Here is a 12,770-nt window from a genome sequence, read left to right on the forward strand (position 1 = left end):
GCTAAGCTCCCAAACTGGAGAACATTCTTACCTTCCTCCCCTGCAGAGGCCTCTGTTTTGCTCGATGGAGAAGGAGGGGGTTGTCACAGTGCAATTTCAGGAATGTTAGGAGCTGTGCTGTGGTTCATCTACTGCCAATATAGAGCCCTTGGAGGTCTCTGGAGGGCAAGGGATCAGATAAGGAAGAAGTCATTCCTCATAGGCTGAGAAATCTGAAACTTCAGGAATTCCCCCTGATGAAGTTTGTTCCTCTCTCGTTTGAGGAATCTTTCTGTCTTCCTAGCAAGAGACACATGGAACAAATCACTGATGGTGTGAACAATATTTGAGATAAATGCAACTGCTAGACAGTTTCCCAGCAGTTCTGCAAGGGCACGTGGTGCCTGCAAACTGCTGAGTCTGTGTTTTAATTCAGTGGAATATATTCAGACTCCTTTGGGGGCTCTAACACGTCTGTAGCCTCGGGCTCAACGCTGCATTATTATAAATTGTTTTATCTGTATGTTCTTGAGTAATTAAGCCATTTCTCCAAAATTCACGGTTAGTGCATACAGTAAGCCCAGGTGAGAAATGTTCACAAGACATTATCAAACTCTAATGCAGGTTTGGTTTTTCCTGGCATTCAGAACATGATTCTGAATATGGTGGAGAAAAATTACCTTGGATGCGTGGTGCCTTACTGAACAGTGACCTTTCAGGTTAATTAAGAATGCTGGAGCCCTAGAGGCTTTCTGAGCAACCTTTTTGTTGCCTGAGGTAACGACAAAATAGAAATGTGGTGTAAATGTTTAGAAAGCAGATGATTTTCGAGGTTGTGAAAAAAATGAAGACCAGCTGTGGGAAGAAAATGCTTTTATATGAATTCAAAAGAGAGATGCATTTTAATTCTAAGTAAAATTTGAAACCTCAGACCACCACGCTTTTCTATAAATTGGCTTTTGTGTAGCCACGTTAAGCCTTTTATTTGCTCCTGGTTAATGTATGAGCACATGGTGAAGAGAGAGAGGAAGATGGGTCAGTTCTAGAAAACTGCAGTGGAAGCATTGATTCTTTCAATTTTCTGTATAGAAATGTTTGCTCAGTCTGTACGCTAAGTCATTTGATCATGCCAGGCATCTAATGACCAGCTTTCTTCTTTTTTCCCAGCTGACTCAGGTGTAGACACTTTGGCAGTGTTTATGGCCAGCAGCGGAACCACAGACGTCACAAATCGGAACAGCCCAGTCACACCGCCAAACACCCTCAATCTCCGGTCTTCCCACAATGAACTATTGAACGCCGAAATAAAACACTCAGAAACCAAGAATAGCACACCCCCCAAATGCAGGAAAAAATATGCACTAACTAATATCCAGGCGGCCATGGGCCTCTCGGATCCAGCCGCACAGCCCCTGCTGGGAAATGGCTCTGCCAACATCAAGCTGGTGAAAAATGGGGAGAACCAGCTCCGGAAGGCCGCAGAACAAGGGCAACAGGACCCTAACAGGAACGTGAGCCCCACCGCGGTCATCAATATCACTTCTGAGAAGTTAGAGGGTAAAGAGCCCCACCCTCGGGATTCCCCGGACTGTGAGATTTTACCCTCCCAGCCCCGGAGAACCAAGAGCTTCCTGAACTACTATGCAGACCTGGAGACCTCCACCAGGGAATTGGAGCAGAACGTGGGCAACCAGCCTGGGGCTGTGGGAGAGAAGGCCCAGCCCGGCCAGGCCTCCCCCACTGTAGGAAACGGCGGCGTGCTGCTGCAGAAACCAAACAAGCCCCAGCCTAGCCCCGAGGAGGGCCACACAGCCACAGTATCATCCAGCCCAGAGACCAAGAAGGATCATCCTAAAACGGGGGCCAAAACCGACTGCGCACTCCACCGGATCCAGAACCTGGCGCCAAGCGATGAGGAGTCCAGCTGGACCACTCTGTCCCAAGACAGCGCCTCCCCCAGCTCCCCGGACGAGACAGGTACCCGGGAGAGGTGTGGCCTGCGGTGGCACTTTCCCTTCTTGATGGAATTAATCTCTGCAGTGACCCCCCTCCCCCAAAATTTTCATTTGCAGGTGGAGAAGAACTTGAGCCTCTTAGGGAAAAATTGGGCTATTTATGTGAAAAGTACCCAGCCTTTTCATTTTGATTCATACATAAGTTGTTTGTCCTGGGAAGCATTTTTATAAAAGAAATAAGTCCCTGGTGTTAAATACAGTAAAACATCACTTATTCGGAAATTATACTGCCAGTGGTTAGGTGAACCGTTTCTACATACTATCTCGAAACAATGGGTTTTGTAAGGAAAATAATAAGCCAGTTGCCAGGGGTGGATGCAACCTGAGAAAGAGAACAACTATTTTTAAAATTCTCAGGAAAACGTGTTTATGCTCAAGCTAATGAAAAGTTTAAAGTTTAAGAAGTTGAAAGTCTATTCATTAAAGACATTTCCTTTTTGACCTTTACTGGGAAATATGTTATTAACCTTGTGCAAGTGATATTTGAAAGTGAGAAAGTGGTGTTTCTTTTAATATATTTTCAGAAGTTTTGGATTTTAACTAGTCTAGTTGAAACCAGTCTTTCTTGACTTTTGTCTATATTTGTAACATCTTTGGATCTTTCACAGAACTGAAAATTGTCACAGAAATGAGCAGGGTCCTAAAACTGAGCCACTTTTTGTCTTATCTTCTCCTAGTCCCCTTTTACTGATCATAAGGTTAAAAGATTGGAGAACTGAATTGTATCTGAGTTCACTGTAAACAAGCACACACAAAGGCTTCTTTCTTTCCCCTAACCCTGCATCTCATGGTTCCCAGGGCTGTGTTAATGTGATACAGATGCTACAGATAGAACCACCAGGGAAGGAAATGACATTTTCCCAACCTATAAGGCAGAGAAATTACACGGACTACAGATAGGAAAAGAGAAGGAGAAAATAAGACATTACCTTGTTTAAAAAAAGAAAAAAAAAAAGTTTTTTTCCAGTGCCCTTTATTTTTATTTTTTTTATTTATTTTTTATTTATTTTTTTTATTATTATTATTATTTTTTTTCCAGTGGGTTTGTTATACATTGATATGAATCAGCCATGGATTTACATGTATTCCCAATCCCAATCCCCCCTCCCACCTCCCTCTCCACCCGATTCCTCTGGGTCTTCCCAGTGCCCTTTAAAATCACAGTGCTTTACATGATAGATTTCATCAGCTTGCTGTTGCTGGGTATATGGCAGTAGGGAGGTTGAGATGAGCCCATTTCATCTCATAAATGTCTGGGCTTGCACATTATTGGAATTATAATTATGTTTAGTAATGTCACTGAGTTCACAACTCTCTATTACTTTTTACATTTAGAGAATTCATATCCTGTAGCCGATGGAAACTGTCGCCTGCTAGCCTCTGAATCTGTATAAACGACTCCTTGAGTATCTCGGTTCAGACTTGACCTCGTGTGTCCAGCGTCCTCCGCTGAGGCCACACTGCCTTCCTCAGGTCACGGCAGCCTTTCTGGGTCTCTTCTGAGCACAGCGCTCCCTGTTGTAGTTACACTTCAAATCTTACTGAAATGTTTTAGGTAAAGTCTCCCCTGTTCCTCACTCTGTTGGCCTTTTTTCCAATGAAAACCACTACTTTTTTTTTTTTAAAGCATTTTTTTTTTCAGGAGCCATTTTAGGCATATACCCACATTTATAATAAACTTTAAAATTTCCCCCCTATTTCATAATATTTTTAAAGAGTCTTTACCTTGTCGAGATACATACTAGAATATCGTAGAATAATATATAGTGTAATACATTCTTATTGAAATAATACGTGTATGACATTTTGTCCATAAGCTAATCCTTGCTAAAGGTGGGTACATAAGGCTTTATTATTACGTTCTCTCCACTTTTGTGTGCCTAAAATTTTCCATGGTAAAAAGTTTAAAACATGACTGACATGATTTTATGAATGTTTCGCTTTTTCTGCCGAAGTATGTATTTTGCAGATCAGTCCATATCAGGGCATAGCAGTGTTCTACCTCAGGCTGAGTTTAAGCACTAAGCATGCTGTTCCACCCTCTTAAAGCTCCGTGGTTTAACAGTTCCCCTGATGCTGAATGTTTAGGGTAGTTCTGTCCCAACCCCTTCGCTTGTTGAGTGCCGGTGTCAGTCAGGGCCGGCGGAGAGCAGGGAGTTTAAACTGACCGCGTGCGCTGGCCCGGCTCCCTGCTCTTCTCTCCAGGGATCCTTGCCAGGTCTCCTCGGCTCGCTGCTCATTTGCTCAGTGTCTGGTGTTACTTGCTGAGTGTCTCTACAGAACCCATTAGAGTGCTTGGCGTGTGATGTGTACTGGGTTAGAGTTTTCTGATTTGTTGAGGGGTTAGGTTCATTTTTCATTCTTCAAGTCACTTTTGACGACCTTGAGTTTTAGAGTTAAGGATGACGGTATGGTGATGGTCCATGATGGGTTGCTAAGGATAGACGTTTTGATTTAGATGTGCTTGGAAAAATGTGTTAGCTGTGACTCGACTCTAAAGCTGTGAGATTGAGGGGTTTTTTAAAACAAATATTAGAAGCCATCCCTTCAGAATGAATATTTGGGAATTCTTTTGGAATTTCTTCAGAGCCCCTTGTGAACTCCCATTGAGAAAATACCTCTTGGGACTTCCCAGGTGGCCCAGTGATTGGGACTCCACACTCTCACTGCTGTGGGCCTGGGTTCAACCCCTGGTCTGGGAACTAAGAGCCCACAGACCATGCAGTGTGGCCATAAAAAAAAAAGAAGAAACTTGATGACATTTCATAGGGGCTTAATAGAGTATGAACTTACTGGGTCCTATGGAATGGCCATTTTCAAAGTTTGGTTCATTCCTAATGTGTACAAAGGCAGGATGTACACAGAGAAAACCAAATCAGATGGTGTGATAGCCTGATGCTTCACTAACTTAGCATTAAGGGGACGGGCTCTTGAGTCAACTGCCTGAGTTCAGATCTCCGCTGGGTTCCACGTAGGCAGTTTGTGTAGCCTCTCAACTGTAAAGTGGGGGTGCTCGTAATGTTTTAGCATAGATCTGCTGTGAAGATTAAATGAAGACATCTTTGAAGCGCCCTTAGAACAGTGTCTGGCATATACTAAGAACTTAATAAATATTAGTGCTTGTTTTTATTGACGATAATCATTATCAGTGCAGCAGTGGGACATAAAAGTTTACTTGTGTCTTAATTGTGAATTACTTATATTTTGGTCTCTGATTTTAGTTAGGACTTTCTGTACCCTAAGAGAAAGGATTGGTGATTTGTCTTCATCTTTGTACTGTCATGATGTGCCTGAAATATAGCAGGTGAACTTAGTAAGTAAATACTGATTAATTGAATAAAAATGGAGGTCATCTACATATCCCCAAATGGCCCTGATGTAGTGAGTAAATCATTTGATGTTATATTTTAATCAATGTCTGATTTTGATATCAGGTACTTATTTTATTTGATATTGATATATTACTGATCATGGCCCCACCCATCAGAACAAGACCCAGTTTCCCCCTCAGTCAGTCTCTCCCATCAGGAAGCTTCCATAGCCTCTTATCCTTCTCCATCAGAGGGCAGACAGACTGAAAACCACAGTCACAGAAAACTATCCAATCTGATCACATGGACCACAGCCTTATCTAACTCAATGAAACTATAAGCCATTCCATATAGGGCCACCCAAGACATATGGGTCATGGTGGAGAGTTCTGAAAAAAACTGGAGAAGGGAATGGCAAACCACTTCAGTATTCTTGCCTTGAGAACCCCATGAACAGTATGAAAAGGCAAAAAGATAGGACACTGAGAGATGAACTCCCCAGGTCAGTAGGTGCCCTTTATGCTACTGGAGATCAGTGGAGAAATAACTCCAGAAAGAATGAAGAGATGGAGCCAAAGCAAAAACAATACCCAGTTGTTGATGTGACTGGTGATGGAAGTAAAATCCAATGCTATAAAGAGCAATATTGCATAGGAACCTGGAATGTTAGGTCCATGAATCAAGGCAAATTGGAAGTGGTCAAACAGGAAACGGCAAGAGTGAACATCAACATTTTAGGAATCAGTGAACTAAAATAGACTGGAATGGGTGAATTTAACTCAGATGACCATTATATCTACTACTGTGGGCAAGAATCCTTTAGAAGAAATGGAGTAGCCTTCATAGTCAACGAAAGAGTCTGAAATGCAGTACTTGGATGCAGTCTCAAAAATGACAGAATGATCTATCTCTGTTTGTTTCCAATCAAACTATTCAATATCACAGTAATTCAAGTCTCTGCCTCGGCCAATAATGCCGAAGAAGCTGAAGTTGAACAGTTCTATGAAGACCTACAAGAAAAAAAAAAAAAAGCAAGAGAGTTCCAGAAAAACATCTACTTCTGCTTTACTGACTATGCCAAAGCCTTTGACTGTGTGGATCATAGCAAACTGTGGAAAATTCTTCAAGAGATGGGCATACCAGACCACCTGACCTGCCTCCTCAGAAATCTATATGCAGGTCAAGATGCAACAGTTAGAACCAGACATGGAACAACAGACTGGTTCCAAATCGGGAAAGGAGTATGTCAATGCTGTATATTGTTACCCTGCATATTTAACTTATATGCAGAGTACATCATGAGAAATGCTGGGCTGGATGAAGCACAAGCTGCAATCAAGATTGCCGGGAGAAATATCAGTAACCTCAGATATGCAGGTGACACCATCCTTACGGCAGAAAGTGAAGAAAAACTAAAGAGACTTTTGGTGAAAGTGAAAGAGGAGAGTGAAGAGTTGGCTTAAAACTCAACATTCAGAAAACTAAGATCATGGCATCTGGTCCCATCACTTCATGGCAAATAGATGGGGAAACAATAGAAACAGTGACAGACTTTATTTTGTGGGGGGGGCTCCAAAGTCCCTGCAGATGGTGACTGCAGCAATAAAATTAAAAGACGCTTGTTCCTTGGAAGAAAAGTTATGACCAACCTAGACAGCATATTAAAAAGCAGAGACATTGCTTTACCAACAAAGGTCCATCTAATCAAGGCTATGGTTTTTCCAGTAGTTGTGTATGGATGTGAGAGTTGGACTATAAAGAAAGCTGAGTGCCAAAGAATTGATGCTTTTGAACTGTGGTGTTGGAGAAGACTCTTGAGAGTCCCTTGGAAAGCAAGGAGATCCAACCAGTCCATCCTAAAGGAAATCAGTCCTGGGTGTTCATTGGAAGGACTGATGCTGAAGTTGAAATGCTAATATTTTGACCATCTGATGCGAAGAACTGACTCACTGGAAAAGACCCTGATGCTGGGAAAGATTGAAGGTGGGAGAAGGGGACGAGAGAGGATTAGGTGGTTGGACGGCATCACCGACTCAATGGACGTGAGTCTGAGTAAACTCCGGGAGTTGGTGATGGACAGGGAGGCCTGGCGTGCTGCAGTCCATGGGGTCGGAAAGAGTCGGACATGACCGAGCGACTGAACTGAACTGAGCTTATTTTATAACTTAACTGAACATGTTGCTTCATGATGGGGAAATACTGATGAGTCAGTCATTGTGGAGGGCACAGTGAAATTCTGGGTTCCAGATCTTGTTTGGGGACTTCCTCACACTCGGCGACCATGCTGGGGTGTGAACCAAGGTCTCTAGACCCAGCATCCAACATTTTCCCACTGGATCATGGTTTTGAGACCTTGGCTTGTGGCACCAGTGGCTGAATACATCAGACTTTATACACTTCAACCAGAGTATCTTTATAATCTAGAAGATGGAAAATTATATTTTAGAGGATCTTTTCATTCTTATAAGCAGTTTCAGCTTATAAGAAGTTTCAGCTAAGAGTTTCAGCTCAACTCTTAGCTCCTCTGTGAAATCTTTCCAAGCCCTCTGAGCTGTTGAAAGTCCTTTTTCTGTACCTCAAGGCAATGTTTCCAAGTCTCGGATTATCACATTCCTCTCAGCAGTTTGTAACCTTACTGAAAGGTTTTTGTTTGGACTTGGAGCTCTGTGAAAGCAGGGGCCAAGTCTTTATCATGTGTGGATACGAATCTTTTCTCACAGTAGGTAACACATAGTGACAAGCTCCGTCAACGTTATCTGTTTGCTGGTTGGGTAGATGGAGCTGGACCACAAACATGCATACTCTCTGCGGTTTGCTACATCAGTCTAACTATAAAAACAGAAGAAGGAAGGGGCTTTCCTGGTGGTCCAGCAGTGAAGACTCTATACTTCCTCTGGAATAGGAAATGGAAACCCATTCCAGTATTCTTGCCTGGGAAATCCCATGGACAGATGAGCCTTGCAGGCTATATATAGCCCATGGGGTTGCAAAGTCGGACGTGACTGAGCATGCGTACACTTGAGCGCCACAGACACACACGCGCTTCCTTCCACTCCAGAAGGCATGGGTTTAATCTCTGGTCGTGCTGCATGGTGAAGCCAAAACGAAAGAAAAAGTAAGCACAACTTATATAAAATAGTTGTTCAGAACACCTGGATAGGGTGACTCTTACAGGGTGATTCTTATTTTATTCTAGGCTCCAGGGAGAGATGAAGAGTTGGGACCAGCATTTCAGTCCATCACAAACATTCTTTGTATTAGACGTCTCTGTGCTGCGCTCACTCAGTCATGTCCAGCTCTTTGCGACGCCATGAACTGTAGCTCGTCAGGCTCCCAGTTTTCCAGGCAAGAATACTGGAGTGGGTTGCTGTGCCCTTCTCCGGGAATCTTCCCAATCCAGGGATCGAAGCCAGGTCTCCCGCATTGTGGGCAGATTTTTTTTACTGTCTGAGCCACCAGGAAAGCCCATGAATACTGGAGTGGCTAGCCTATCCCATCTCCAGGGGATCTTCCCCAGCCAGGAGTTGAACAGGGATCTCCTTCATTGCAGGCAAGTTCTTTACACAGCTGAGCTACAATTCAGAGCAACCAGAGAAAAGAACCATTTTGTTTTCACTTGCCTGCATACTTTGTGAGTTGATTTCATTGTGAGTCGATGTGTATTGCTTAAGAGTTTAAACCCTTTGATGTCTTAAATTGATTGGGTTCCAGTCTTAAGGCAAGCAAAGTGGAACTCTTGAAAGTTGCATAGCTGCTGAGGGCAAAAGCCAAGGCACGAACCTAATTATGTCAACACAGTTGGCTGCACTAATTATTTCTGGCCTTTGCTAGCTTAAGAGTGTTAGAGCTTCGGACGAGTTGATATTATTAACACTTTTTAGAAATTTTTAAATTTTCTGTCAATAGTTTTTGGCAATTTCAAACATAAAGTATTTTTAAATTGCTTTTTGAAAGCTCTCATCCCTTAAAGGAAAAAAAACAAAAAACCAAACATCCAGAATATAGAAAAGGCCCAGTGTTCAGTTGGTTTGTCCTGCTGCATTCATTTTAATCTTTTAAACACCCTGTAGTGATTCACCCGCCTTTCTTTCTTGTCATCTCAATTGAGAGTTCCCAGATGTGACAGGAGGAATTGAAGAAGACACATGTGAAATGTTTCCAAAATAACTCCGACGGATTGTGTTCTGGGTGGATGGTGTGATTTCCAAATTAGATTTTAGTACCTCGGGCCTCAGATGGATAAAAAGACTTTTTTATCTGACCCCATGAACTTAAGAAAATTATTTTGCTCAATTAATTATTTTTGGAAAGTTCCAGAAAAAATATATATATTCAATTGAATGACAAGATAGATTTTGGTTGCTTTCCATTATGAAGTATTATTCGAGGTACTTCAGGGCACATGCTAAAAATAGATACAATGAAGTGAGTGGCCACAAAAGTTGTAACAGTCTAGTCATGAACACAAGACTGTTGGTATATTCAAGATGGAACCAGGAAGGAGCTATGAAATGCTGGCATGCTATGGGATAGAGGGAGCTTAGAGGAGAAAGAAACTTTAATTGTTTGGGATATGGAAGTTCGGGCATTAAGTTGTCTGTGCTGAAGACTGAATAGATTTTTGACAGATGAAGACCTGCAGGAGACCATTGCTCTTCAGAGCTGATAGAACATAAGGAATCCTTTTCTTTTCTTTTTTTAGATTAATCACCATGTGTGTGTGCTTACTCGATCAGTCATGTCCAACTTTTGTGACCCCCATGGACTAAATAGCCCACCAGATTCCTCTGTCCATGGGTCTCTCCAGGCAAAAATACTAGGGTGAGTTGCTCTTTCCTCCTCCGGGGGATCTTCCTGACCCAGGGATCAAATCTGCATCTCCTGCATTGGCAGGCAGATTCTTAACCTCTGAGCAACCTGGGAAGCCCATTGAAGAAGTGTAATTCATGATTTTTTCCCCCTCTCTCAGTCTGCTTTAATGGCATGTTGAAAATAAAAATTTTAGAACCCAGTTTCACAAGTTGCTTAGTATCTGGGGAGAGGATGTGGGCAGAGACAGAGAGTGGCTGCTTAGGAAACGACTGGATGGAGTCCTCTAGTAGTCCTGTGTGAGGAGCTCCCAGAAGTGCCAGGTGATGCCTCCTTGGAGAAGGACACGTAGCCTCTAAGATTGTGATTTAATGGATTATAGAGACAACAATACTACTGTAGGCCACTTTCAGAAGCTTTCTGGTCAAATTTCATCATGAACATTCTCTCCTAACCTATTGTTCTCACAAAAGAACCTAAAGTTAATAAACTCATAGACTTATGGTGAGTTTGTTCACCATTGCTTTGTTTTAATTCATTCATTCATTTTTTTCATTAATCCATATATACAAACACAGAACAGTTATTTTTTAAAAGTTTATCTGTGGACTGTGCTAGGTCCCCTAGATATAGAATTAAATTAGAACCAGCCTGTAACCTCAGATAGCTCACACACAGCTTCTTGTCTCCCTGGAGGAAGCACCCGCTTCTCACACACACACACATACATGTAGTTGCCTTCTGGGATGTGTCCCTGGGTTCTTTGTCACATTTTACATGTCAGGCCTCAGAAAATATGGAAAGATAAAGCCCATTCTTAGATCCTGGGCAATGTAAGTTTTCAAGCAAAGAAGGGGAGAAGTTTAGGTGTTTTATCAGTTTCTCAGGGCTCCTGCAACAAATTGCCTTACACGTGATTGCTTAAACAAAGATATTTATTCTCTCACAGTTCTGGATGCTGAAAGTTTGAAATCAAAGTACCCGTCGAGTCGTGCTCCTCTGAAGGCTCTTGCTGGCCCTTCCAGGCTTCCGGTGGGTCCTGGCAGTGCTTGGCGCATCTTGACTTGTTGCATCACTGCAGTGTCTGCCTGTGTCTTCCCACAGCCTTCTTACAAGGACAGCAGTCATTGGATTTAGGGCCTATGCTAGTCCAACATGGACTCACACTTTTAACTGATTATATCTGCAAAGACTGTATTTCCAAATAAGATCACATCCTGAGAGTCTGAGTGGATATGAATTTTAGGGGAATTCTGTTCAATCCAGTACAGATGCTTTTGTAGGTGATTTCTTAACCTCTGAGACCCAGAGGAGCCGTGAAGGGATGTTTGCAGGAATTACTGTATTCAAGTTTTTCGGGAAGGAAAATTAGTACTTGCAGATCTTGTCAGAATGGATAAGTGAGTGGAGTATGCTGCAAAGGACTTCAAGATAATTTGGGATAGCTTTCGTCCAAATTCTCCCATGAAGTAACTTAAGTGTGGACCTGATACTGGTGAATCTGAAACCACAAACCCAGCCAAGATTGGTGGGTGACTGTGGAAAGGGCAGGAAAAAACCGATGACAACATAGTAAAGCTCTACATTCAGCAGTGTTGCTTGGTTCTGAACAGGATAGTTCAGGGAATGTGGCGATATGGAGATGGTGTTATTCCTTTGGGTCCAAACTTAAAATCAGAGACACAGGGATGTCAGTAACAACTATGCTTTTCTTCCTTTTTTTTAAATTGGGGTACAGTTGTAGCCATGCTTTTCTTACCTCTGTTTAAGAGACACTGCTTACCAAACATACAGTATGTTTTTAGGAGCTGGGCAGAGTATAAAAGAAAACCTGTGATCCTAACTTTGAGACAATGCAAAGGCAATATGATGCCATGAAAGTTCCAGAAGTCACAGATGGGTCGTGCTAAGGAGCACACAGGAAACCCATAGACAGGTTTTGTCTACCAGACGGTGTTTTGAGTTAGATGCCAGTGCTTAGAAATTAGTAGCTTTTACATAGAGATAGGAGTTTCCCATTTCTTAATCCAGATGTCTCACAATGCTGGACTCAAATGCCTTGGAGTCCCAGTCAGCGGCAGCCTTCAGATGGGTCCTGTCTTCTGGGGCTGAAGACGTTAGGCCTGTGGACCCCTGCTCTGAGTGTTGGTGGACTCAGCCACAAACATTCACGTGAAACTGTTATCGTAGAAAGAACTTAGCTGCAGTCGGTCTTGCCTGTTGCAGCTGCATGCATCTGATGTGGTAGTAGCAGCATGCCTGCACCCACAGACTGCTTTTAACCATAGTCGTCCTAAGCACGGTCCATGCCTTCTGGTGGATTTATAAAGTGTGACGTGAACTGTTAAGCAAAACATGCTTAAAATTTCCAAAGACATCTTCAGATGACTCTCAGAGCTCTCCATCTGTTAATCTGGTTAGAGGAGGGGAGACATTAGCTTTTCAAGAGCTAGGATGTGGGTGGTTCATAAATTTTTTGTGCTTCAAGTCTGGCTCAGTTAAACACCCAGTTTGCTTTCATAAATGTGAGTGTAGTTACCAGCTACTTTTAATTTTTTTTTTTTTTATTAGTTGGAGGCTAATTACTTCACAACATTTCAGTGGGTTTTGTCATACATTGATATGAATCAGCCATAGATTTACACGTATTCCCAAT

General features: G+C 42.5%; 1 protein-coding gene across 17 annotated transcripts in view; it reads left to right on the forward strand.

Annotated features, from left to right (window-relative positions):
* Positions 1 to 12,770, forward strand: part of APBB2 (amyloid beta precursor protein binding family B member 2) — a 361,466-nt gene that overhangs the window by 172,072 nt on the left and 176,624 nt on the right. For all 17 annotated transcript variants that reach the window (XM_043438759.1, XM_043438764.1, XM_043438760.1 and 14 more), the window contains one exon: positions 1,147 to 1,956. In XM_043438759.1, the coding sequence (XP_043294694.1) occupies positions 1,147 to 1,956 (810 nt within the window). The remainder of the gene's footprint in view (positions 1 to 1,146; positions 1,957 to 12,770) is intronic.

The sequence above is a fragment of the Cervus canadensis genome, chromosome 19 (genome assembly GCF_019320065.1).
Source record: "Cervus canadensis isolate Bull #8, Minnesota chromosome 19, ASM1932006v1, whole genome shotgun sequence".
NCBI lineage: Eukaryota > Metazoa > Chordata > Mammalia > Artiodactyla > Cervidae > Cervus > Cervus canadensis.